The following is a 26,482-nucleotide window of genomic DNA, read 5'->3' as shown; positions in this document are numbered from 1 at the left end:
GAGCAGTGGCTCAGAAAAGGGAGAGGAGAATGAGAACCAGACTGGATCCCAGGCATCCAGGAGGCAAAGGGAGAGAAAGTGTAGAAATTGAGGCAGGGGCTCTTAAACTTTTTCGTTCCACGGATGCCTCTGCCCGTCAGCTGAAAACCAGGGACCCCTTACTAAGTTCACATTATATTGTGTATTATTAATAAATGTATCACACCCACACCCACAGTTCCCACAAGAATGTTATTTTGAATTTCAATTCAAGCTCATGGACACCTGGTTAAGAACCCCTGAATTAAGGTAAGGACCAGGACTGTAATGCCTGTGGCGAAATTACTATTAATACTTGTACTCAGCATTTTCCCCAGAGTATATCCTTAGTAGCTGCAGCTGTGGATCCAGAACTGGGTCAGAAAAGGCAAACACCGTCTTCAGTTTCTTAAATTCCTTCCATAAAAACAACCAAAGCAGAGATAACTTCAGAGTCACCTAGGACATAATTGGCTTTCTTTATTTTTTTTAAAGATTTACTTATTTCCCTCCCCTTCTCCCCGCCCCCTCCAGTTGTCTGCTCTCTGTGTCTATTTGCTGCATGTTCTTTGTCTGCTTCTGTTGTTGTCAGCTGCACGGGAATTTGTTTCTTTTTGTTACGTCACCCCAGCTCTCTGTGTGTGCGGTGCCATTCTTGGATAGGCTGCACTTTCTTTCGCGCTGGGTGGCTCTCCTTATGGGGCGCACTCCTTGCGCATGGGGCTCCCCTACGCGGGGAACACCCCTGCGTGGCAGGGCACTCCTTGCGCGCATCAGCACTGTGCATGGGCCAGCTGCACACGGGTCAAGGAGGCCCGGGGTTTGAACCGTGGACCTCCCATGTGGTAGACGGACGCCCTAACCACTGGGCCAAGTCCGCTTCCCATAATTGGCTTTCAACAGCAAGATAGACTGTGCCCAAAGACATATATATTCCCCTAAGAAGAAGAAGAAAGAAAACACCATTTATTTTGTGCTTGGTCTGTATCAAGCAGTGTAGAAGGAGCAATGATGTGTGGGTCTAATATTCATTCAAGAAATAGTCTGAGTACCTATTAGGTGCTAAGAACTGGGTTAGGTGCTAAGAATTCAGAACAAATAAGGAATGGTTTGTGACCTTGTGAAACTTAATCTAGTGAGAAGTTAGATAAAAAAATAATCACATAAATGTGAGTTGTGTAGTAGGTTTATAATTTATGGCTACAACTCAGATGTGCTGGATTTATCTTTACCTTTTATCTTCATCTCTTCTGATGGAATTCAACTTAGCTCTTGAGTCTCCTTTCTGCTGATGGAAAAAAAATTAACTCAATCTTGTCACTTTAAAATAATTCAGTCCCTATGAGTCTAAAACTTAGTTTCTAGCAAACATTCATTCAGATTCAAAGTCTTCCTTCTCCTTCTGCTTCCCTTTTTCATGAGAATTTTATCTTCCCAGGAAGCCTCAACTATCGACTTTCCTCCACCTTCAGGAGAGCAGGAGCTTCTACAGTATGATGGTCCATATAAAGGTGCATCAGCTGAGATATAGTTTATCTCACGTGATATTTGGCATCCATTGCTGGTGTCCAAGGTCCCTGCTATTGCTTCCAGCACCAATATCCACATACTCAGTCTCTCCTGATTCCCTAGACCTCTTGGCATTTTGCCACCACCCTCAGACTCCTCAGGGGCTCAGGACCAAGGAATGTGTAGAGTTCTCTAAGACTACCCTCAATCCTTGCTGCGCAGGTGCCCTGCTGACTGGGAGCTATTCCCAACTCCAGATTCTTCTAAATTAATCTGGGTGTTACAATGGCCTTCTTTGGTTTTGCTGCAGCAGGGGCCAAGATGCCAAGGGCTTCTCCTGTACTCCATTAGCCTATGTATTCCTCTCTTGCCTCCTCTGAATCTCCAGTTCTTGTCTATTGGAGGACTAACCATAAAGTTTATACAATAAGCCTATGAAATAGGGAAGAATGCATAATAAATAGCCCCCAACACAGTTAAGAGTGAGGATGGAGTAGAGAAGAGCACATACACAAGAAAAACCTGGCTTAGGATCTTAGTTCTCCCCAGAGAAAAGAGAAGAGGAAAGAAGAATTAAATGTGAGTGGGTGCTTAGTCATAAGAGAAAAAGTTCCAGTCTGGAAGTGGTTGTCATGAATTATCAAGTTTATGTTTTCCTATTCCCAGCTGGAAACCCTGGCCTGTGTTTTATATTGAACTCAGTTAGGCACAAAGTTATACTTATGCATGCCCTGACTTTTCTGACTATAAAATGCCAAAGTCCACTATAGTTACAAATTCTGATAATGGCTGTGATGGAAAAGTAGAGGATGCTCTGAAACTATATAACGAGAAGTCCAATGTATATTAGAGAGCAGGAAAGGACTGGGGCACTAGAGAAAGATTTTCCTTCCCTGATAGCAGCTGTTCATACTGAAAATACACCTAGCCCAGGCTGTTGGGGCACAGTCACAGAGCTCTCACAGTCAGCTGGGATCCAGCAGAAATGCTGGTTTCCCCTGACCTCTAGCTATTATCATCAGTGTCCAAAACAATACCAGCAAAATTAGGGGAACCTTGGCAATAATGTGCATGAACATTTTCATTCGTGTATAAAGCTGCCTTATGACTATACCACGGTGATATAAGCCACAAAATCCAAATTGTGGGAAAGATACATGTCAACAAATAAATTGCAAGGAGAAAAGAGAGATAGCATTAACATATTAAGGAGAAACAATCACAATGTGGGGAGTTTTTTGGGTCCTGATTCAAAAAAAGAAACTTTAAAAATTGACATGTGTGCTCGCTTCGGCAGCACATATACTAAAATTGGAACGATACAGAGAAGATTAGCATGGCCCCTGCGCAAGGATGACACGCAAATTCGTGAAGCGTTCCATATTTTTGATAGTGCTTCACGGACAATTACGGGACATTATAGATCCCCCCAGGGCCCACTGGATGGAACGTGAGAGAGTCTGGGCTATGATGTGGACCATTGACTATGGGGTGCAGTGATGCTCAGAGATGAACTTACCAGGTGCAATGGATGTGTCATGATGATGGGAGAGAGTGTTGCTGTGGGGGGAGTGGGGGGCGGGGGCGGTGGGGTTGAATGGGACCTCATATTTTTCATAATGTAATTTAAAAAAATAAATAAATAATTAAAAAAATAAAAAAAATAAAAATTGACATTTATAAAGCAGTAGGAAAATTGAATACTGATTGATTATTTGATGATATAAGGAATTATTACTATTTTACATATGATAATTGATCTCATGGTTATGTTTCTTAAAAGAGTTTGTATCTTTTTGAGGTAATGTTTCAAATATGGTCAGACAAAATGATATGGTGTCTATAATTTGATTCAAAATAATGCAAAAAAGATAGTGGATGAGGGGAGGGATGGGATAGGATTGGCCTTAGGTTGATGGATGTTGAGACTGAGTAATGGGTACATGGGAATTCATTGTACTTTTCTGTCCTACTCTTGCGTACATTTAAAATTCTCCATAATTAAATTTTTTTAAATGCCAAAAATAAAATAAAATCTGCTTTGTAATTCTACCCTTCATATATGACTGTGTGCAGCTAGACAAGTACTACTAGGCACACTACTAGGTAAGTGGAAAACAGCTGTCATTTTTCTTTGCATTAATGTATATATACATTTATCATTATTATTATTATATATATTTACTATCTGTCACAATTTAAGTGGTGTCTCAGTTTGAGATTATTTTATGAATCCCAAAAAGAGATTATGCTTGTAAACAAATCTATGCCAATTTCAACTGCAGTCTGGCATAGGGCTTGGCTCTCTTCCCAACAGCTGTAAACTATCAGACAAAAGGGAGCACATGGTATATCCTAAACAGAGTAAGTTAAATATCCTCTTTGTGTATGTGAGAGTAGAAAGTGATTTTGGGGGCAGCGGACTTGGCCCAGTGGTTAGGGCGTCCGTCTACCACATGGGAGGTCCACAGTTCAAACCCCAGGCCTCCTTGACCCATGTGCAGCTGGCCCACGTGCAGCGCTGATGCGTGCAAGGAGTGCTGTGCCACACAGGGGTGTCCCCCGCATAGGGGAGCCCCACATGCAAGGAGTGTGCCCCGTAAGGAGAGCCGCCCAGAGTGAAAAAAAAGTGCAGCCTGCCTAGGAATGGAGCTGCACACATGGAGAGCTGACACAACAAGAGGACACAATAAAAAGAAACACAGATTCCTGTGCCACTGACAACAACAGAAGCGGACAAAGAAGACGCAGGGAATAGACACAGAGAACAGACAACCGGGGTGAGGGGGATGGGAGAGAAATAAATAAATAAATCTTTTTTTAAAAAGTGATTTTGGGTCTTCTATAAATAAATAAAACAAAGTATTTAAATGATATTTAATAGTAAGTAACAGTAAAACTTTCATTCATATCACCTATAAGCTAGGGTTATAACTGGGGCCAGAGATTATATGGCAATATCAGTAGTTAAATTGTCCCTATTATGTCCCATAAAAAAGAGAACAAAATCAAAGAGACAGTTAAAATAAAGCTACAATATAACAGCCAGATTAAAACTTAAAGGAACAGTGATAATAGCAAAATGACAATATTAAAATGATAGTAGTGAATGTGTATTGCACTCAACATGAATACAGTGAGCACTGTTATAAGCAGTCACATGTATTTGGTTTAATTTTCTTAACAGTATTAGAAGTAGTTATTATTTTCCTTATCTCTAAGATGAAGTACCAAGAAGTTAAGTATCTTGCCTAAGGTCACCCAGCCAGCTACTTCTAGAGTGTTTTGTGGGATCATATATTATTTGTGAAATACTGTTGCTGGAAATGCTTTGTAAAATGTAAAGTGCCAAACAGATATTAATTATCCTTATTGTACTTGGGGAGAAAAGTTTAGGTGTCAATAAAATCTTCAAAACTTTGGAAAACCTTCTTATGAAAGACAAAAGACACATCTAATGAAATAATGGATCTCAGCAATGATCATGAATGGCTGCCAAAATCACTATGTGAAAAGCGGAAGGAGAGCTTTTTCATGAAAGGATAAGAGTAACAACTCTTAAACCCATTGATAAATTTTAACTTTAGTTACCTTTTTTTTTAAGAAGGTACATAGATCACACAAATTGTTACATTAAAAAATATAGGAAGTTCCCATATACCCTCATCCCCCCTCCCCCATCAACAACCTCTTTCATCAGTATGGCACCTTCATTGCATTTGATGAATACGTTTTGGAGCACTGCTACAGAGTATGGATTATAGTTTACATTGTAGTTTACACTCTCTCCCAGTCCATTCAGTGGGTTATGGCAGGATATACAATGTCCTACATCTGTCCCTGCAATATTATTCAGGACAACTCCAAGTCCCAAAAATGCCCCCATATTACATCTCTTCTTCCCTCTCCCTGCCCTCAGCAACTCCCATGGCAATTGTCTCCACATCAGTGAAAACAGTTTCTTCCATTGCTAGAGTCACAATAATTCTATAGTAGAATTCCAGTAAGCCCACTCTTTTAAAAATAAATTTTAAAAATATATATTTTTTAAAAAGAGAGTTAACCAGACATTAAGAACTTTCTGACAGAAATATACAGTCCTGCCCAACTATGATGAAAAATCAAACCTGAATCTGATCAAGATTCTAGATCTAAATCCAGTGTATAAGAAATGCAGGGAACAGAGGTACATTAAACTGTTAAACGAACCATAGGGTTGCAATCAACCAAATCCAGAAAGTGAGAATTACAGGATAAATGCCCTAGTATCTTCAGAAAACAAATTATAAGAAAAAAATGGAGGGAGGTAAAGAACTATATGTAAGTGGTGTCTAAAAATGTATTGCGTGGACCTTATTTGGATACTGATTTGAACACACCAACTGTAAAAAGGGGGGGAATGGCAGAATTTGAACACTCACTGGATATGTGATGATATTAAGGACTTCCTATTATTTTTAAAATGAGATATGGTATTGTGGGGTTTTATTTAGGACCTATGTTTTAGATGTATAAATTGAAATATTTACATATGAAATGATACGTTTGTGTTGAGCTTTTAAAAATCTAGTGTGGGAGTGAAGTGGTGTGTGTAAAGAGGAAATAAGCCTGGCGATGATCAATCATTGTTGAAGCTGGTAAGGCATACCCGGGGTTTCGTTATAGTATACTCTTTACTTTTGTATATGTTTAAATTTTTCTGTAATAAAAAGACTTAAAAATAAAAGATAGAGAGAGAAATAAGATGCACCAGTTAAAAAAAGGTATAAAGAAATTGATTTAAAAATTATTATATGTTTGAAGATAATCCAGCTAAGTTTCACTTTTGTGTTTGAAATGAAGAAAGTATTGCACCTGTGCTCTAAAGAAAGGACAAAGACAGAACCCCTAGGGATTCACGTTGTGCTTTTTGTTTGTTTTCTTTTCTTCATTTAATTTAGAAACTAAGAACTAAAAAAGACTATGGAGAGTATTCTGTTATTAAACAAACATCCACTGATCCTCTGGTAAGGGCCAGGCTCTCAGTTTGCCATCTATATTTATGGAAATTTAGTTGCAGTCTAAGATCCAGTCAGGAAAACAAGAACACACTGCAATCAATGAGAAAACACTATAAGATAACATATTGTAGGAAAGATAACTAGCTGATCATAGAGACAGAGACAAGACTAGAGGTTACCAGGGTCTGGGTTGGAAGGGGGAAAGTGGAGTTATTGCTTAATGGGTACAGAGTTTCTGTTTGGGGTGATGAAAAAGTTTTAGCAATGGAAGGTTGTAATGGTTGCGCAACATTGTAAAAGTAATTAATGCCACTGATTTGTACACTTAAAAATGATTAAAAGGCAATGTGGTACCAATATTCTAAAAATTAAAAAAACAGTAAGTATCCGTCCCCCAGAGATGCACACTGTCCTTCCATAGTGTAAAATTGTTCTGTAGATGCAGATGCCCAGCCAGGGGTACATTTCCTGGCACAAGGTGGAGCCCTGTGACTAGTTCTTACCAGCAAGTATGGTGTGTCACTCCTGGACCCAGGCAGCTAAGAAGCAGATGTGCCTTCTTCATTCTCTTTTTCCAATTTGCAGCTGAATGTTGGTATATTGGGTGACTCTGTGAGCTTTGTATTAAAGAAGGCAAAGCATCCATTGGCCTGGGTTCCTTAATGGCTTTAAAAATCACAACACTGTTCCCCACCCCCACATGAATACACATACACTGTCCCCAAAGAACAACAAAAATACTTCTATGGTGTTATGCCACTGAGATTTCATTTTTTATTGTTATAGAGCCTAGTACACATATCAATTGCTAACGTGGCGTATTGCAGTGTATTTTCAGAGGTTAGAAATCACTGCAGTTGAGAAAAATTACAAAATGTTTTATGGAAAAAGTGGAGCTTGAGCTGGATTTTTTTTTTTTTTTAAGATTAATCTATTTACTCCCTGCTCCCCCCCACCCCCCATTGTCTGTTCTCTGTGTCCATTCACTGTGTGTTCTTCCGTGTCTGCTTGTATTCTCATTAGGTGGCTCTGGGAACCAATTCTGGGACCTTCTGGAGTGCAAGAGAGGAGATCGTTCTCTTGCACCACCTCAGCTCCCTGGTCTGCTGCATCTCTTATTCTCTCTCCTCTATGTCTCTTTTTGTTGCATCATCTTGCTGCGTGAGCTCTCTGCATGGGCCAGCAGCCCTTTGTGGGCAGTACTCCCTGCAGGCCATTGAGTTGGATTTTGAAGTCTGAGCCATAAGTGGCTAAATGGAGAGAAGAAATGGAATACTGGAATAAGGAACCAACATGGGAACCACAGCAGGAATTCACATGCAGCTAGAAGATAAGACCATCCTGATGAGCAGGTGCAGGCTGGGGAAAATGGGAAATAAAGATGAAGAGGCAGAGTGGAATCAGAATATGGAGAACCTTGAAAATTTAGGACCTCATTCAATGGCAATCACCAAAGTATATGGAATAGGAGGGTGATTGATGGAAAGTATATATTAGGAGAATCAGCCAGACACAAGAGGCAGAATGGACCCTAAGATAAAAAATGTGAAAGTACTTTGAAAAAACAGAAAAATAAAGGCTTTTAATATCTTCTTACCATCAATCACAGATAGCACTGGATACTTTCCCCCTAGATAACTATAAATAAAGTAACATTAAAATGGGTTTTGGAGCTTTCTTTTCCTTTTTTACAATTACCCTTGGATTTGTTTCATTTATATTACTTTATAAATAGAAAGATCCCCAGTTAGAAACTATGTTTCAAATTAAACTAAGAGAGTGAGAGCTACTTTCCATCCCCAAAATAACCACAGATACTATAGAAGGGCAAATGGAAAGAATAGTTCTTGACGCTCAACAGTTTTCTGATACTCCCTACAACCTTGTTATGGCATCAAAAGAAGAAACTATTTAGCAGGTATTTATTTCATACATTTATAAGGGTCTTTGGACCTAGTACTTTCAATGAATGAACTATTTAAACATTGCTTGACACAAATTCAATTATGCTACAGAATGGAGGTCAAGGTGAATTAACTCAAAAAAGAAAAGGGTTTGCAAACATTGAATCTGACAAAAGACTGGTATCCAGTATATATAAAGAGCTCCTACAGCCTAATTTACAAAAACATAAACCACCCAATAAAAAGTAGACAAAAGATTTAAACAGATGTTTATAAAAGAAGACCTAAGCATATAAAAAACGGTGAACATTTTACTAGTCACCAAGAAATACCAAGAAGCCACAATGAGGTAATATTATGTGCCCATCAATATAACTCAAGTCCAAAAGACTGATAGCCACAAATGTTAGCAAGAATGTGGAGCAACCAGAACTCTCACACATTGGTGGGAGAAGTTTAAAATGGTGCAATCATTTTGGAAACATGATATAATGTTTCTTTATAACATTAAACATATACCTGACTGATGACCAAACAATTCCACTCCTAAATACTTACCCAAAAGAAACAAAAACGTATGGTCACAAAAACACTTGTACAAAGTGTTCGAAGCAGCTTTATTCATAATAGCCAAGATCTAGAAATTTCTCAGATGTTAATCAATAGGAGAATGGATAAACTAACTACGATATAGCCATATAACAGAATACTTTTCAGTACTTTTAAAAAACTATCAAAGTGCACAACATGGATTTATCTCCAAAACATTATGTTGAAAGAAAGAAGCCTTACCCAAAAAGATACATATGGAATGATTCCATATTGTATGAAGTTCTAGAACAGGTTAAATTAATCTGTGGTGGAAAAAGATTATAGAAGTGGTTCCCATGGGTAGGGTGGGAGTGGGGGTGGGAAGGAGTGGGTGAGGAGTTACTTGAAAGGGGCGTGAAAAGACTTTCTGGGGTGACAGTAATGTTCTTTGTTTTTACAGGTTAGTTACACAGGTGTATGTATTTGTCAAAGTCAGCAAATAAGTTCAAGGTTTGTACAGTTCATTGTATATGTACATTTTACGCAAGAAAAGCAACTTTAAACCAATATAGACCTCTAGTTAATGATATACATGCTGAAACCTTGGAGATAAGATGTACTGATCTCTACAACTTGCATCAAAAAATGGAGATCGATTGATGGATAGATGAAGGAATGTAATGGGTAATAAAGCAAATATAGAAGAGAGTTCATTAGAGAATAAGTGTGGTTAGGTATAAGGATGTTCATTGTTGATGGGAAGCAGATTTGGCTCAACTGATAGAGCATCTACCTATCACATGGGAGGTCCAGGGTTCAAAACCAGGGCCTCCTGAACCATGTGGTGAGCTGGCCCGCACGCAGTGCTGCCGTGCACAAGGAGTGCTGTGCCATGCAGGGGTGTCCCCCATGTAGGGGAGCCCCACATGCAAGGAGTGCACCCTGCAAGGAGAGCCGCCCTGCATGAAAAAAGCACAGGCCACCCAAGAGTGGCACCGCACATACAGAGAGCTGACGCAGCAAGGTGACACAGAAAAAAGAGACAGATTTCCAGTGCCCCTGACAAGAATGCAAAATGCAAGCAGACACAGAAGATTACACAGCGAATGAACACATAAAGCAGACAATGGGGTGGGGGCAGAAGGGAAGAGAAATAAATAAAAAATAAATCTTTAAAAAAAAAAAGGATATTCACTGTTGAATCATTTCAACTTGTCTGTATGTTTGAAATTTATTAGGATAAAATATTTGAGGGGTGAAAGGAAAAAAATGGGACTTGTTCGATTTTATTTCCTGTGATGAAAGTATAATGATTGATAGAATATCAGAACAATAGGAAAAAAGGAATTTGGGCTATAAAATCAGTGTTAGTTAACATTTATTAAATTTCTAATTCCTTAAGGTGTGCTTGGCTTTTTATGAAATATACTAAATTTAATAAAAGTATTAAAAATGTGGACATTGATGTCAGGTATCCATCATTCAAGAGATTTGGAGAAAGAAATTCAGTGGAGAGAGACTACAAAAAAGAACAAAGGAAATAAAACAGCATAAAAGAGAACAGAGTAAAAGAGAATGGATAGAAAAAAAAAGGTACTTTTTCATTTTGACCAGTAAGGAAGCAAAATGGTCAGTTTTGAAGTGCTACAGAATCACAGGAATGATGTTTCTGTACACAGACTTTCAGGTTCTGAATTCAGTGCTTTGGCGAGATATTACATACTATTTGAATAATATAGTCAAAATGGTTGCAACAGACCAATAAGCACCTTGATCTTGGTTTTAGTGTCTGTCAAAATAGTAGTTAAGGTAAGTGTGAAGAGAGGCTACATTTCAAATAAAAGAGCAATTAATAGGATTGAGGCTGGTGCGAGAAAGAAGTGCTATATCACAATAGAGAGTTGAAGCCTCAAGGAGCAAGGATAAAGATACAGTGAGAAGTGGCATACACATTGTCCATAGTAAGTATTTGTTTTGTGCCTTTCTCAAAATAGATTTTTTTTTTTTTGAGATTTAAACCCTGAACTATGCTATGTTCTTTAAGATAACACAAAATGGCCTATTCTCCCTTGTTAATCCCTGCCCTAATTACTAGTCTTTTACCTCACTTGCTGGACAACTGTTAAATTAGCTTATTTATAAGGTTGTAGAACTAGACATGCATTTAATATGTCTTTTATGCCAATGTTCCCTGACCTAGCACAGCATACTGAGAAGTATCCGAATTATGAAATAATTGTAGAGTGGTACAGGTAAGGGGTTATATTTACATTGCAGGTGCAGATTCTATTAATTCTACAAAGAAGAAAATTACAATATTCAACCATGATTGTCTGCAGTCTGTAAACATAAAAAATCTGAAATCAATGAACCAAATCAATTCGGCACATTTCTCTTCCTTTTTTGAGATGAAAAGTAAATATCCTGCCACTATAACTTTGAATATAGTCTTAACATATATGCTACCATCTTTTTTACCCTCCCCCCACCCCGTGACTTTTTTTGCTTGCCGTCTGCTCTCTGTGTCCATTCACTGTGCAGTCTTCTATGTCTGTATTTTATTTTTTTCATTTTTTATTTACACCCCCCCCCGCCTTGCTGCTTGCGTGTCTGCTCTCTGTCCATGGGCTGTGCACTCTTCTGTGTTTTTGCTTGTCTCCCCTTTTTTGTTGTTGTTGTGTCATTTTGCTGAGTCAGCACTCCACAGCTGTGGGCCAGGAGGCACTCTGCAACACCTGCAGGCTGGTAGCTCTCCGCAGTGTACGGGCGAGCCTGCCTTCACAAGGAGGCCCCAGGACACGAACCCAAAGCCTTCCATATGGTAGACAGGAGCCCAACTGATTGAGCCACAGCTGCTTCCCTAGGCTACCATCTTTTTCTTTTTCTTTTTTTAAGGAGGGATGGTGGACTGAACCCAGGACCTATACATGGGAAGCAGGCACTCAACCACTGAGCTACTACCACTCCCTAGACTACTATCTTTTAAAAGTAATGCTAGGAGAAGCCAAAACAGAGGCAAAAGGAAAGCAGAAAGTGAAATGTCACCAAATAATATACACAGCAGAGGGAGGAGGAGGATGGGGAAAAAGAGAGAAGTTACCAAAAAAGGGGTTGCTTTTTGGGGGGAGAAGGGGTAAGTAAAGGACAGAGAGCTCTCCACCTTTCCTACCTTTTCACCATCTTTACAGGACATTTTTAAGGATATGTGCTGGAAATAATTGACCAGATTTCCCAAGATTCTGTTCTCTAGAAGCTTCTACTTTGTGACAGACACAATGACTCTTTTCATGAGTGATTGTCAGCTAGAGGATGGCATAAGATATTACTACTAACCAAATCAAGGGGAAGCTTTGGTACCCAGTGTCTGCTACGGGCACTTGGCAAGGTGGGGTGGGAGCACTGGCTTTTTTTTTTTTTTAACTTGTACACAATGTTTATAGCACTATTATTCACAAAGACAAAAGGTGGAAAAAACACAATTGTTCATCAAGATGTGGTATATCCAACAGCCATAAAAAGGGAAGAAGTTCTTATACATACTACAATATACTACAAGAGCTTCTGTTTGGGATGATGAGAAAATTTTAGTAAATGGAAGGTGATTTTAGCACAACATGGTAAAAGCAGGGCCACTGAAGAGTATACCTAAAAATGGTTAAAATGACAAATTTTATTGCTACAATAAAAAAATTAAGGTTTTAAAAAATGCTAGACTTTCATCTAGTTAATCACATGAATGTAGATTTTTAAAAACTGTTCATTTCTGAATTAAATAATTCGTGTTAATGTTATTAAAAATGTCAAGATGTATTTACGAAGCAGAATTCGGCAAAAGAATCTTTATCCAGAAAAGTCTTGGAAATGACATATTCTGAAAAGTGATTTTACTTTCCACTTAAAGCAAGAATATGATTTGCCTTCTACAGTTTTGCTGGCTCAGGGGTTACCCACGGGGACACTAAGCTGGAGTCAGTTAGGGGAACTGCAAAGTGCCTGTGGGAGGGCAGGGGTCCTGAGCGCCTGTGGCCGTGCTGCAGGGCACCTCCTCGGGAAGTGGAGGGCTGTAGGGCTCAAGCCGCAGAGAAGACAAATACCAAGGGGCAAAGCAAAGGTTCCCTCACCACTCCTCTGTCTTTAGAGTCTAATAGACGGAGTTACTGAACGCGTGACTGGGAGCAGAGAGAATTGGAGGAGAGATGACATTTCCAGGGGCAAAAAAAAAATGTCTTCTGTTTCTCTTGTTTATGGTTTCGGTCTGGCCTGAATGAGGCACCTAGGGCTGTGTGAGAGCTGTGCCTAGAATGATTTTTTAGGATAAAAGGAGGGGGGGACAGGAAGAGGATTGGAAATGAGGGGTTTCAGAAGCAGCAGAGGGAGGTAAAAAATGTTAGGAAGGGGTCTATTATATTATTTATCACATAATCCTCAGAACAACTTTATGAAGTAGTTATTGCCTCTTTTGCACAAATAAGAAAACGTTATGTCGGAGAAATTAAGCAATTTGCCTAAGGCCATCCGGTTGTGAATAGCAGAATCTGGACTCAGACCCAGGTCTACAAAGCCCTGCATTTAGCCAATCACACTACAGAAACAGACCACAGCCTGAGTGCCCAGGGAAGCTTCCAGAGAATTAGAACTTGAGACGGGCAGTAAAGGTTGGAAGAACTAGAAAAAAGGAGAAGCCTCTCTAGGAAAGGAGGAGCAGAAGTAAAAGGGCAGAGGTGGAAATGGGTATTGCCTGTTGGTGAAACAGTGGGGGAACATGCCTGGTTTATATTATATTATTATATTATATTATATTATATTATATTATATTATATTATATTATATTATATTATATTATATTGTATTGTATTGTATTGTATTGTATTATATTATTTTGTTCTATTTTGTTCTATTACATGTTGTTATATTTTGTTACATTATTCTATTAACTGTTTTATATATATATATAATGGGTTATTCTGTTATGATTAATACAACAGGACTTTATCACTTTTGAGCACATTCATGTCCCTTTCATGGATTCCTACAACAATCCTTTTAAAGGAAGCAGTTTTGGCACAACTGATAGAACGTTCACCTACCACATGGGAGGTGCAGGGTTCAAACCTAGGGCCTCCTGACCTATGTGGTGAGCTGGCCCACGTGCAGTGCTGATGCGCACAAGGAGTGCCATGCCACGCAGGGGTGTCCCCTGCTAAGGGAGCCCATGTGCAAGGCGTGCACCCTGGAAGGAGAGCTGCCCGGTGTGAAAAAAGTGCAGTCTGACCAGGAATGGCACTGCACACACAGAGAACTGATGCAGCAAGATGATGCAACAAAAAAGAGAGGCAGTTTCCCAGTGCCACTGACAAGAACACAAGTGGACACAGGAGAACACACAGCAAATGGACACAGAGAGCAGACACCTAGCGGGGAGGGGGGAGAAGGGGAGAGAAATTTAAAATAAATAAATAAATCTTAAAAAAAAACAATGCTTTTAATAAGGGAAAAATGATTATCCATTCTCTGCATATGCAGAAATTAAAGATCCAAAAGGCTAAGTGATGCCCCTGTCACATGTCCTTCCAACCTCCAGGCCTTTGCACATACTGTTCCTTCTCTCTAGAAAGCGCCTCTTCTCCTCACTTTGTTAACTTCTACCCATCCTTAAGTCTCAGTTTAATCCTGACTTCCAAAAAAACCTCAGCTGATTTCCCATCTCTGGGTCAAATACTTTCCTAGTGTATGCTCTCATGGCATTAATTATGATTATAATATTCCATTTACTAGTAGGAATAAATGAAAGAAACAATAAACGTTTAATAAACAAATGAACAGAACCCAGGTCTGCCAGAGCTGTTCCTCATAAATTTTCTACATCAATACACTTTAAAAAGTACAATGGGGGAAGCGGACTTGACCCAGTGGTTAGGGCGTCCATCTACCACATGGGAGATCTGCAGTTCAAACCCCAGGCCTCCTTGACCCATGTGGAGCTGGCCCATGCGCAGTGCTGATGAGTGCAAGAAGTGCCCTGCCATGCAGGAGTGTGCCCGCGTAGGGGAGCCCCACGCGCAAGGAGTACACCCCGTAAGGAGAGCTACCCAACGCGAGAAAGTGCAGACTGCCCAGGAATGGCGCCGCACACACGGAGAGCTGACACAACAAGATGATGCAACAAAAAGAAACACAGATTCCCATGCTGTTGACAACAACAGAAGAGGACAAAGAAGAACACACAGCAAATAGGCACAGAGAACAGACAACTGGGGTGGGAGGGGAGAGAAATAAATAAATCTTTAAAAAAAAAGAACAACAACAACAAAAAAAAGTACAATGGAATGATCTGAAGCTGTTTTACCTGGAAAAGAGGAGCTTTGGGGAATAGAATATGACAGGTGCTTTCAAATATCTGAAGGACTATCATGTTGAAGAAGAAATAGACTTGTTCTGCATAGCTTCAGAAAGTAGAACAAAGACGAATGGGGTGAAAGTCCAGGGAGGCAGATTTCATTGCAGTGTAAGGAAGTGAACAATGTAACAGTAATACTGTCCAAATATGAAATGGGCCGTCTGTAAGGTGGTGAGTAGTCAAACACAGGCCAGAGGAACACCTGTCAGGGGTGTTGTAGAGGAAATGCCTGTTCTGTTCAAGAGATTTTTTTACCATTTCAGTCTTTCTAAACCTGGGGCAGGGGGAAGACCTGAAAGCAAAATTGACTTTGATTGGAAATTACGTCAATGAGAGAGAGCTGCAGAGAATAACTGTTCTTGTGATGCCTGACTAACATTGGGCCATTTAAGAAATAGATTTGAATTTGAGAGTGGCCACTTCTGCTGTGCTCTTGGTGAGGTTTTTGGGAGCCAGCATTCCAACAGTAGTTAGGGCTGTGCAGCTGCCACTGTGACCAAACAGCAGGGAACACTCTAACATGCAAGGAACAATCAAGGGTCATTCCCCCAACTCTTGGCAGAATCTCTCCCAGCTCCACCCCAGGGCCCCACTCGCATACATGCACACACACATTTCTTCTACACTGGCGGCTACCACTGTGTGCTGGTCCGGCTACTTCAGGCCAGCCCTTATGCTGAGTACAACTTTACAGCAATGTTTCTCTCCCCATGTGAAAATTCAGATTATGAAAGAGACATTGAGAGAGAAGAAAACTAAAAACCATCTTTTGAATACCCTATACCTACAATAAGTTCACAAAAACAAAAGGCTTAAAAATTATGTAGAAGCTGAAACCTAGAAATCCTGATTTGGAAGCTGAAGCCTAAGGGATGCCAATATTTGGATGGAAGTGAGCTTGCAAGAGACCTGTAATTGTTATTCTTAGCCTGAACCAACAATGATAGTTTCCCTTTGGAGAAATGTGATCTGAGTGTCAAAGAACCAGCTTATATATTTTGGAATAATCTCATTTGTGAGGAGTCAAATTCAGTAAGTTTTAACATCATTAAAAGTATAGGGGGAGTGGATGTGGCTCAAGCAGTTGAGCACCTGCCTCCCATATAGGAGGTCCTGGGTTTGGTTCTCAGTGCCTCCTGAAAAATCAAAAACAAACAACAAGCAAAACAAATGATTAAACCAACTCAGGGGAGCCAATGTAGCTCAGTGATTGAGCGCCAGCTTCCCACATATGATGTCCTGGTTTCATTCCCTGGCACCCAGGGACCTAACAAATAAAAAAGTATAAGATAATTCGTAGTTTATATTTCAAACCATAATGACCTTTTTGCTGTATAATATCTGCTATTTTAATCATCAAGTATTTACTGAGGATCCACTATATGCCAGGCACTGTGCTAGGCACTGAGTATAGGGAATAATCAAAATAGACATGATACCTGATATTAAAGAGCTTATATTCTAATTTAGACAATAAAGTAATAAGCACCAAATCATACGTAACTATAAATTGCAATTAATGTGAAAGGAAAGGGTCAATAAGAGAGGCTCCTAAAAAGTCACAGTATGTTTTTCTGAGGAAGAGACATTTAGCCCAGTAATTAAGAATAACTGAAGATCATAGGCCCTGCCCCAATCAAGATGGCAGAGTGAGATGATTCAGGACCTGTGCCCCCACAGAAGCTTTGAACAACCAGCAAGAACTGGCAGAAATATCTTTCTCAAGTTTCCAGAAAACAGTTAAAGGACTGCAGTAACAGGGCAAGCACCGAGTCAAGAAAAAGACTACTTAAAAGCAGAAGAATCTCCTGGCACCCCAGCTGGCCTCTACCACCCTTGCATGGCTCAGTGTGGAAGCAGCTCGGGCTCCTGGTGTGCATCTCTGGAACTGGGTCCAGAGGGAGCAGAGTAACACTGTGCACATAAGGGGAGCATGAATATCTGGCCTAATCTCTTTCCTTGTAGCCTGAGGGACTCACTAGCCCGGGACTTGCCCAGTCTGTAAAAGGCAGCTCAGGGAATTCTCCTACAGAGGAGTCAGGCTGCCTCCGGCAAGGGATTCCTGGCTGTAGGACATTCAGTGCAATGAGTGAGGTAAGTGTTTACTAGGCAAGAGAGGACATTTGGGACAGCACGTACCCAAGACAGAATGTTTGCACAGAAAAATTCAGGAAGCCCTCTACACCTGGGCCTGGAACTACTCTCTCAACCGAGTGTATGGATAAACCTGAAGGAGAGCACTGACACAGGTCAATCTGCAAAGACTGGGAAAGGTGTTTTCTTTTCTAACTTTCTTTTTTGTTTGTTTGTTTCTTTCTTTCTTTGTTTTCTCCTGGGAATCAGGAAAGCTCTGTCATAACACTAGATAGATATAAGCTTAAGGAATAGACGCCTCAGAGTCTAAATTCCAGTGATAACACAATGAAATATAAAAATGTCCAGATTTCAACAAACGTTTACAAAACAAAGAAATGGCAAGTGACGGCCCAGGCAAAGGAGAAGATTAAAGCATTAGAAACCATCAATGAGGGCCAGAACTGGAACATTCCAGACAAAGACTTTAAAACAATGATCCTAAATATGCTCAAAGAGCAAAAGGAAAATGTGGAGAAAGAACTAAAGGAAATTTGGAAAACAATAGATTAATACAAAGAGAATATTGACAGAGAAATGGAAATTATGAAAAGGAAAACAGAGCTGAAGACCACAATAACAGAAATTAAAAATTCTCTAGAGTAGGGGAGCAGTGTAACTCAGTGGCTGAGCGCTGGCTTCCCATGTAAGATATCCTGGATTCAATCCCCCGTACCTTCTGAAAAATAAAAAATTTCCCTAGAGAGGTTTAACAGCAGACTGGAGCTGGCAGAAGAAAGAACGAGAGAACTTGAAAATAAGAAAATTGAAATCATTCATTCTGAGGAACAGAAAGAAGAAATGCTCCAATATGATTACAGTGATGAATGAGCAACTCTGTGATCACCTGCGTTTACACTTTAGATGGATTGTATAGTATGTGAATATATCTCAATAAAATTGCTTTGAAAAATATAATATAAAAAGGGAATGAAGAAAAGTGAACAGAGCCTGAGGAACCTGTGGGACACCATCAAATGTACCAATATATGCATTGTGAGTAGGAAAAAGAGAAACTGTTGAAAGAAATAATGACTGGAAACGTCCCAAATTTGACAAAAGGTGTAGATATACACATCCAAGACATTTAATAGTCTCCAAATAGGATCAACCCAAATAGACCCATGCTACAGCATATTAAAATCAAACTGCCCAAGGTCAAAGATAAAGAGAGAATTCTGAAAGCCACAAGAAGAAAGCAACATGTTACATACACGATGACTCCACTTTTTACTTCCTACAGGATCTAAAAGGCAAATGCATAAAATACAATGATAAATCAGCAGTTTTGCACTCATAATGTCTAAGTACGTGATTTGTGACAAGTATTACCTAGAGGTGGCAGGACAGAGAGTTATAGTTATGTGTACTATTGAAGTTTAAGTTGATATCAAAGCAAAAAAGATTGCTACAAATTTAGGATGTTAAATTTAAGCTCCATGGTAACTACAAAGAAAGTATCAGAGATTATGCAAGCTCACAGACACAGAAATTAGAGTACAGGTTGCCAAGGATGAAGATCAAGGGGAAAGGGGAGTTAATGCATAATGGAAGAAGGGAGGGAAGGAAGGAAGGAAGGAAGGAAGAAAGGAAGGAAAGGAGGGAGGGAGCAAGGGAGGGAGGGAAGGAGAGAGGGAGGAAGGAAGGAAGGGGAGAAAGAAATGGTAAATGTGAAAAAATGTATGTTGGTGGATCTGAGAGATAGTTGGAGTTCTCTGTATGGGATATGCATTATTTTTATAACTGCCCTGTAAGTTTAAAAGCATTTCAAAATTAAAAAGTTAAAAGAAAGAATAAGTAAAATTTAATCTGGGCATGTCCCAAAGCTCCAGGATAAGAGAGAACTCAGTTCCTTAAGAAATCCAAAGAGAGCCAATATGAGCAAGGAGGAGATGATGCTGGAGAAGAATGCAGGTGCAGACTCTGCAGAACCTTGGAGAACTGTGAAGGAGACTGAAGGTTGCTCTAAATTCAATAGGAAGCCCAAAAAGAGGGGCAGGATACAATTTATTTTATAAAAGATTATTCATGCTGACATATGGAGAATGGGTTAGATGGAGGCAAAAATCATGTGTCTTTGTATAAAAACTTCCCATTCACAAAAATGACAACTTTCAATATATAGCCATATTAATGAAGGGCTTCCTTTTTTTGAGTAATTTGAAAAGCTTAGGGGCATGGATGTGTCTCAAGTAGTTGAGCACCTGCTTCCCACATGGGAGGATCCGGTTCGGTTTGTTCTTGTAACTCCTAAAAACAAACTACTAGCAAATAATCGAAAGAACTTAAGGGAGCCAATGTGGCTCAGTGGTGGAGCACTGGCTTCCCACAAAAAGGTCCAGGGTTCAATCCCTAGCTGTACTTCAAAAAAAAGAGAAAAATAAAGTTTAACATCCCATACATTGTTTACTAAGCAACCCTCCTTTTTGCTAAGTGAATATTGAAATCTTTTCTATTCAAGCAGTGTAAACTCTAACTTACATTGAGAATGAAGACAAATTACTATTTCTAAAGCAGAGGAAGGAATAAAAAATGTATTTTTATGTAATGTTGCATTCAGAACATTATCTCTATTTCATAATTGGGAGTAATTATGCAGGCAAGAACTTCACCAAGGATTGTGGGCTAGAAATAAAGCCAGATTTAGGCATTCTCATTTCTTAACTATTTCTCTCTATTTTTGTTACCCAGTACTTTTTCCTTCTATAGACCATGTAGAAGCAGACAACCAGTCCTCATCACAATTCTCTTTTAATTTAAGTTTAGGCTCCTGGTAAAAGTGAATATGTATGACTGGGTTTATTAGTCAGCCAAAGAGGTGTTGAAGCAAAGCACCAAAAATTTGTTGATATTTATAAAGGATATTTATTTGGGGTAAAAGCTTACAGTTACAAGGCCCTTAAGAGTCCAACTCAAGGTACCATAAGAGGTACTTTGGCACCCAAGTCAGTTGCCATGTGTTGAAGCAAGATGGCTGCCCTGGTCTCTCCTTCCCTCTTCCTCTTAAGGCTCCATGGGCCCAGCTCCTTCCGGTCTAAGGTGTAGGCTGGCACAGGGTTTGTTTCTTTCTAGGCTTCCTCAGCTCAGCTTCTCTGTTCTCTTCTGCTGCAAACTATCAGGCAAATGGCTCATCTCTCCTCCCAGAGCCACAGGATCAAAGTTCTCTCCTCTGTCTATGGAGCTCTCTTTCTTCCTGTGCCTTCCACTGTGGTCTTCTTGAGTTGAGTGTCCATTTATATAGCGCACCAAGGGGGCAAGGACTCAATCCCCAGTCACACCCTACTGAGGTGGTCAAATCAAAGCCCTAATCTTAATGTAATTTAATTAAAGACATCTCAGCTGAATCTAATACAATCAAAGGGGCTCACACACAAGAAGAACAGACCAGTTTACAAACATCATCTCCCTTTTTGGAATTTATAAATAATCTCAAACTGCCACACTGGGTAACGTAATACTTTGAAAAACAATGTGCTCTTCTCTTTTACTGTTCTGAGAACAGAGCCTTCAGTATGATCAGGACACATTTTATTGCTCTCAGGGGCGGGGGCTGGAAATTAGTGTATTTTAAAGGAAAAATTACAAGGACAAAGCACTATCAGCTTCTGGCATTCAAAACAGGATAATGCAGCAATTCAGACTATTTCCCAAAACTTTATTCCTTCCCCTGTCCCCAACCATGCCCAGAGAGCCAGTTCTCACAATTTTTTCATTTGTTTTATTTTGTGATGTTTACATGAGAGTTGATGCTTTACGGAAGTAGGACATTACATCAGGGTAAGTAAAAGAAAATATTTCTCCTTTCTCATCCAAGGGTATGGTGGAAAGAAGAGAGAGACAGCAAGAGAGTAAGAGAAAAGGCGTTAGTTCACACATGTATTCTGATTTCCTTTCAGTGCATTTTGTTGAATCTGTAGTTTCCAAGCTTTAACACACATCAAATCATCTGGAGAGCTTCTTAAAACAATTTGCTGAGCCCAACTCCCAGAGTTTCTATTCAGTAGGTCTGAGGTAGGACAGGAAAATATGCATTTCCCACCAGTACCCAGGTGACGCTGATAGTGCTGGTACAGGGATTACACTTTGAGAACCTGTGTTGAATAAATGAAAGTAATATCAAGGGCAGAAGCATCCTTGTCCTTTCTTTTCATTTAGTGCCCTGGAAAGAGATCATCTCTACAACTGACCCCTGCTTCAACATGGGGAGCTCTCATCCCCCAACAGAAGAAACCTCCTTACTCCCTTTGTACCAGGACATCCTCTTAAGGAGAGAAACAAGGTGGGTTAGGGTCATCTTGGAAACTGACCATTTTTTTTCCTAGAAAGACATAGCATTGCCTAAGGGACTGTTTAAAGCCCCAAATCTAACTTTAAACCAGACTGGACAACTGGTCTGGTTTCTTATCCCTTTATTCTTCTTTCTAACAACCGTGTCAGGCCTCCCCTCTCTTCCCTTTCCCACTGGTTGGAGTATGAACCCAGCTGGTATGGTGGTAAGCCATCTTCAGTGCTGTGGATGATGAAGACAGCACCTTCCCAGAAGGCAGAACCACATGATAGCAGGAGCCTTGATCCCAGACACTATCTTTCTGACCCTGGACTTGTAATTATTTAAGTCATTGTATGTTTTGCCATTTTGATACAGCAATTTAATATGTATCCCAACCTATACAAATGGAATAAGAAGAATGAGTGGTGTGAGAATAATATATCAATTCACTGTAGTGCCCATGGCTATAACATATTTTTGCTATGCTGTACTCTCCCATAGTGATTGTCAGTGATCCAAAAGGAGCTTCGGTTAGATCAGTTCTTTAACATTCAATCTTCTCATTTCCAATCAGTCTTCCTTCTCTTTTTTGACAGTTCTTTGTCTATCTACCATCACAGCATTTATTCAGGTCTAGTGATCTGTGTAATCTCGTCTCATGTTTTATTAGCATGTCTTCCACAGCTGCTTTAGAGTTTCTACACATGGCTCAGGCATTTTTTAACACAATACTTTGAATATCTGAATAAGTAAATAAATACTCAAGAGAGCACACTTCTTTTAAATTACCACTATCAATCTTCACTTCTTAGATTAATATTTATGAATTCACAGATGTGATTTTGAATAAGTGATAATATGAAAATTATATCCAGCTAAATCTTCGGGCAACATACTGAAAAAAAATATATATATATATCCTTGAATTTATATATATATAAATAGACAGATAGATAATTTCTGTTGAATAAAAATTCCTATATAATAAATACATTCTCAAATCTCTACTAATTGAGCAGCCAAATATTTTAATCAAGTTGATTCCTTTGTAAGCTCAAATGTATTCAAACAATGGTAAATATTCTTATAAATTTTCATTTTTTCCAAATAAGGTATTATTTGTAATAAAAATTGCCTCCCAGGCATTGGGACTGCAGGATACTATATTGATATCTGAGCAAATACTGATTTTGAAATATTTGGGATTGACTATAGAAGTCACAATCTTTCAGAATACAAATCACTCAAAGCAGCCAGTAAGTTCGGAATTCCTTTCCAAAATGTCACATCATTCATTTGGTTTGGCCAAGAACAGTAATTTAAAAAGCACGTGTACATCACAGTTTCTCTTTCCCCTGAGTCGTATTATTTGTAATACTACTATTTGTACCTCCCTCCACTAAAACCACCTATAGTCTGGCAGTTCTTTAAAAAAAAGAACAATAAAAATAAAACAAGTACCTCAGAGCATCATCAATTAAAAATTATAAAAACATGATATATTTTATTTAAAACATGTAGAGTGCTTTTAAATATAGTTTCAGAAGAAGGGAATAATTAAATGTATTATACTATACTTCGGGAAACCACAATAAAATCATTTAATCATCTTAGCCAGGTACTGATCACAGAGCTGGGATGAGAAGCCAGGACTAGGAAACCAAAACAATGAACTTTTGCAACCAGCTACAGGAGTATATCAAACTCAGAGACAAAGGCATTGCTTGGAGCCAGGGCTCAAGACAGAACCAAGAGTCAGAAGTCAACAGAGCCATCGTGAGTTATGGAGCACACAGACCCAGGAGGTTAAAGCCAAGTCTTGAATCACTCAGATACCAGAGGCCAAAGCAAGGTATGGAATCATGAATCAAGACATGAATTCAGAATTGTACATATGATACATCACACTGTCCCGTCCACTGGTCATTTAAGTGGATATGGTTGCAGCAAGAATAGTGTGTGTTAGTTGCAGGTTAATCAGACCCAGACAGTCCTTCCACCATAGTGGCCTCCCTGGACATGCCTCCTGCCTCTTCTCAGTAATATTGAATTCAGAATGTGCCTCTGGAGCTCAGCTAGAGAAGGGATGCTGGTACTGGCTCTTGCAGGACAGAAAGCACATGAATCTCAGTTCTAGGCCAGCAAAGTTTATAGTTCCTGCTAAACTGAGGGCTGCCACTTCAAGATAGACCTTGTCCTTCAGCTCTTGGCTGGGCTGAAAGGATGTGCAATTTCCTCCCATTCTCTAGTAATTTGGGGAGGGATGATAAAGTTAACCTTTATTTTTTCAATGTGCTCTTCTCTTTGGCCATCTCAAGTGTATAACCTTTGCCCAGTCCACCCTAGATACTAGTCTATCAGGAGGAAGATTAAAATCTATGACAGCAAGAAAAAGTAACAAGATAATATTCAGTTTCTGACAGAGATTAAAAAAGGTTAATGCAACAAAACAATAGCCTTGAAAGGCAGGTTGATGTTTTGAAAAATTTTCTGAATTCACTGGTTCTTCCCTGTATATAATCAATAACTGAGACTATATTCCTCAGATTATAGACTTCCCTGATAGGATGCCTCGTCCAGCTGTGTCATTTAAGCCAACTGTAAAGTAGGGAGAGGATATGATATTGGTGAAGAAAAAGGGAAAGCCTTCCTTCTATTTCTAGGTCTGGTGAAATGGAGAAAGAGAAAGGGATAGGAGAGATAGCAAACAGAATTATGTCACAGTTTTCCCATCTCCAATCTGGAGAGAGGAGGTGCATTGAATAAATGAGCATAGCCCTGAGGGCAGAAGTAAAGAAGGGTGCTCACTGCTCCTTTTCGGGACTCAGGGAGGAAGCTGTCTCTTTTCTGTCTACTTTGGGTACAGCTATAGAAAAATGGTTCAGCAATATCAGGCAGAGGGAGGTTCTGAGATTTAATTAAACTAAATTACCCTTAGTTTCTGTGTAGCATGGTTAAAGGGCTGATAATCATCATGCGTATCATTAATAGCCTCTGTGATAGAGTGAAGGGACCACACAGTGGAAATGACATGGAAAATATGAAGGACAGATGGAGGAAGTGGCCTGTAGTCAGCAAGACCTATGGGCTCACCAAATCAACAATAGATCCCATGAGCATTGTACCAGTCAAAAGAATTTCCCCAGTGCTCACCAGGCTCCAGTGATGAGTGGTCAGAAGGGAAGTCAATAACCAGTGGGGAAAGAAGCATTGCCCAAGGACCTAATGGATGTAAGAATAAGTTCATACCCAAAGACCAGAATAAAGACGAGTGGGGCCATTCTGCCTGAACCCAGGTACCATCTGAAAAGAAGCAGCAAGGAAGCAGATGTGGCTCAACCAGTTGGGTGCCCACCTACCACATGGGAGGTCTCTGGTTCGGTCCTGGTGCCTCCTAAAAAGAAGTCAAGCAGACGCTGCCCCAATGCAGTGAGTTAGACCCGCCCCAGCTGCAGCAAGCAGAAACCACAAGCCAGCAGAACACTGCAGCCATGGGGAGCCAACATGGCTCAGGCCATTGGGTGCCCCACTCTCACATGGGAGAGGTACCAGGTTCAGTTCCCGGTGCCTCCTGGAGAAGGTGAACTAACAATGAACAGACAGACAAGAGAATCGTGGAGGGGGTGGGGGATAAATAAAAATAAAGTAAATAAATAAATCTTTTAAAAAATAGAAAATAAAATCAACATCTGAAAAAAAAGCAGCAGCAGCAGCAGAGGGTGGGATAAGTCTGAGAGAATACTGATACTATCTAGAGGGACAATTTAAACTTTACACAGAACTGACCATGCAATTCATTTTCCTCCACTCTCCTCCAGTTTGGGCTTCAGGAGGAAAGCAGATGGTTATAGACTAAATAAAGAACTTATATTTTCTCTTTGTTTCTGTGTTGTTGTGCAGTTAAATTTCCACCCTGTTACATTAGCTTTTGGCTGAACTTCAAGCAAAATCAAAGGGCAAAGCGAGTCTGAAATCAGGCATGGGACTGTCCATCTAGTCAAAGAAGTACCAGCAGACAAAATAAAAAGTAAAGGACAACTCCTTTTTATTTTCAACAACTTTTTTGAGATATAATTCACCACACAATTCACCCATTTAAAATATACAATCCAATGGCTTTTTTCAGTATATATGTAGAGTTGTGCATCTATTACCACAATCAATTTTAGAACACTTTTATTACCCTAAAAAGAAACCCTGCTTCCCTTGGGTGTGTCCTCTCCACAATCTCCACCTTCCCACTCCCCAGCCCTAGACAACCACTAATCTATTGTCTGTATAGATTGGCATTTTCTGGGCATTTCATACAAACGGGCATTTCATACAATACGAGGCCCTTTGGGATTGGCTTCTTTCACTTCACATAATGTTTTCAAAGTCCATCTATGTTTTAGCATGTAATAGTACTTTGTTCCTTTTAATTGCTGAATAACATTGTATTTATGGATATACCACATTTTATTCATTCATTCATCAGTCAATGGACATTTGGGTTGTTTCCACTCTTTGGCTAATTCTGTATATGTTGCAAAGAACATTCACGTACAAGTTTTTGTGTAGACGTGCTTTTGTTTCTCTTGAGCACATACCTAGTAGTGGAATTGCTGAATTATATGATCACTCTATGCTTAACGATATGAGGAACTGCCAGACTGTTTTCCAAAGTAGAGGTACCATTTTCCATTTCTACCAGCAGCGTATGTGAGTTCCAATTTCTCCA

At 39.6% G+C, this 26,482-nt stretch overlaps 1 protein-coding gene and 1 non-coding gene across 9 annotated transcripts in view; one reads left to right on the top strand and one right to left on the bottom strand.

Moving 5' to 3' along the window:
• GSAP (gamma-secretase activating protein) overlaps positions 1-26,482 on the bottom strand; it is a 214,096-nt gene that overhangs the window by 120,228 nt on the left and 67,386 nt on the right. For 2 of the 8 annotated variants that reach the window (XM_058297966.2, XM_071215014.1), the window contains one exon: positions 1,251-1,306. The exons of 3 other annotated variants lie outside the window; for them this stretch is intronic. In XM_058297966.2, the coding sequence (XP_058153949.1) occupies positions 1,251-1,263 (13 nt within the window). In that variant the 5' untranslated portion in view covers positions 1,264-1,306. Of the gene's footprint in view, positions 1-1,250; positions 1,307-7,030; positions 7,145-26,482 lie in introns of those variants that run through there. 3 more of the 8 variants (XM_071215012.1, XM_071215013.1, XM_058297967.2) reach the window with 3 other exon arrangements.
• Positions 2,809-2,915, top strand: LOC111759137 (U6 spliceosomal RNA). Its single transcript, XR_002793221.1, has one exon. It is a non-coding gene; the product is annotated as a U6 spliceosomal RNA (small nuclear RNA).

Source organism: Dasypus novemcinctus, chromosome 5 (assembly GCF_030445035.2).
Source record: "Dasypus novemcinctus isolate mDasNov1 chromosome 5, mDasNov1.1.hap2, whole genome shotgun sequence".
Classification (NCBI taxonomy): domain Eukaryota; kingdom Metazoa; phylum Chordata; class Mammalia; order Cingulata; family Dasypodidae; genus Dasypus; species Dasypus novemcinctus.
Note: the sequence above shows the minus strand (reverse complement) of the source record. Positions and strands in the feature narration are given on the sequence as shown.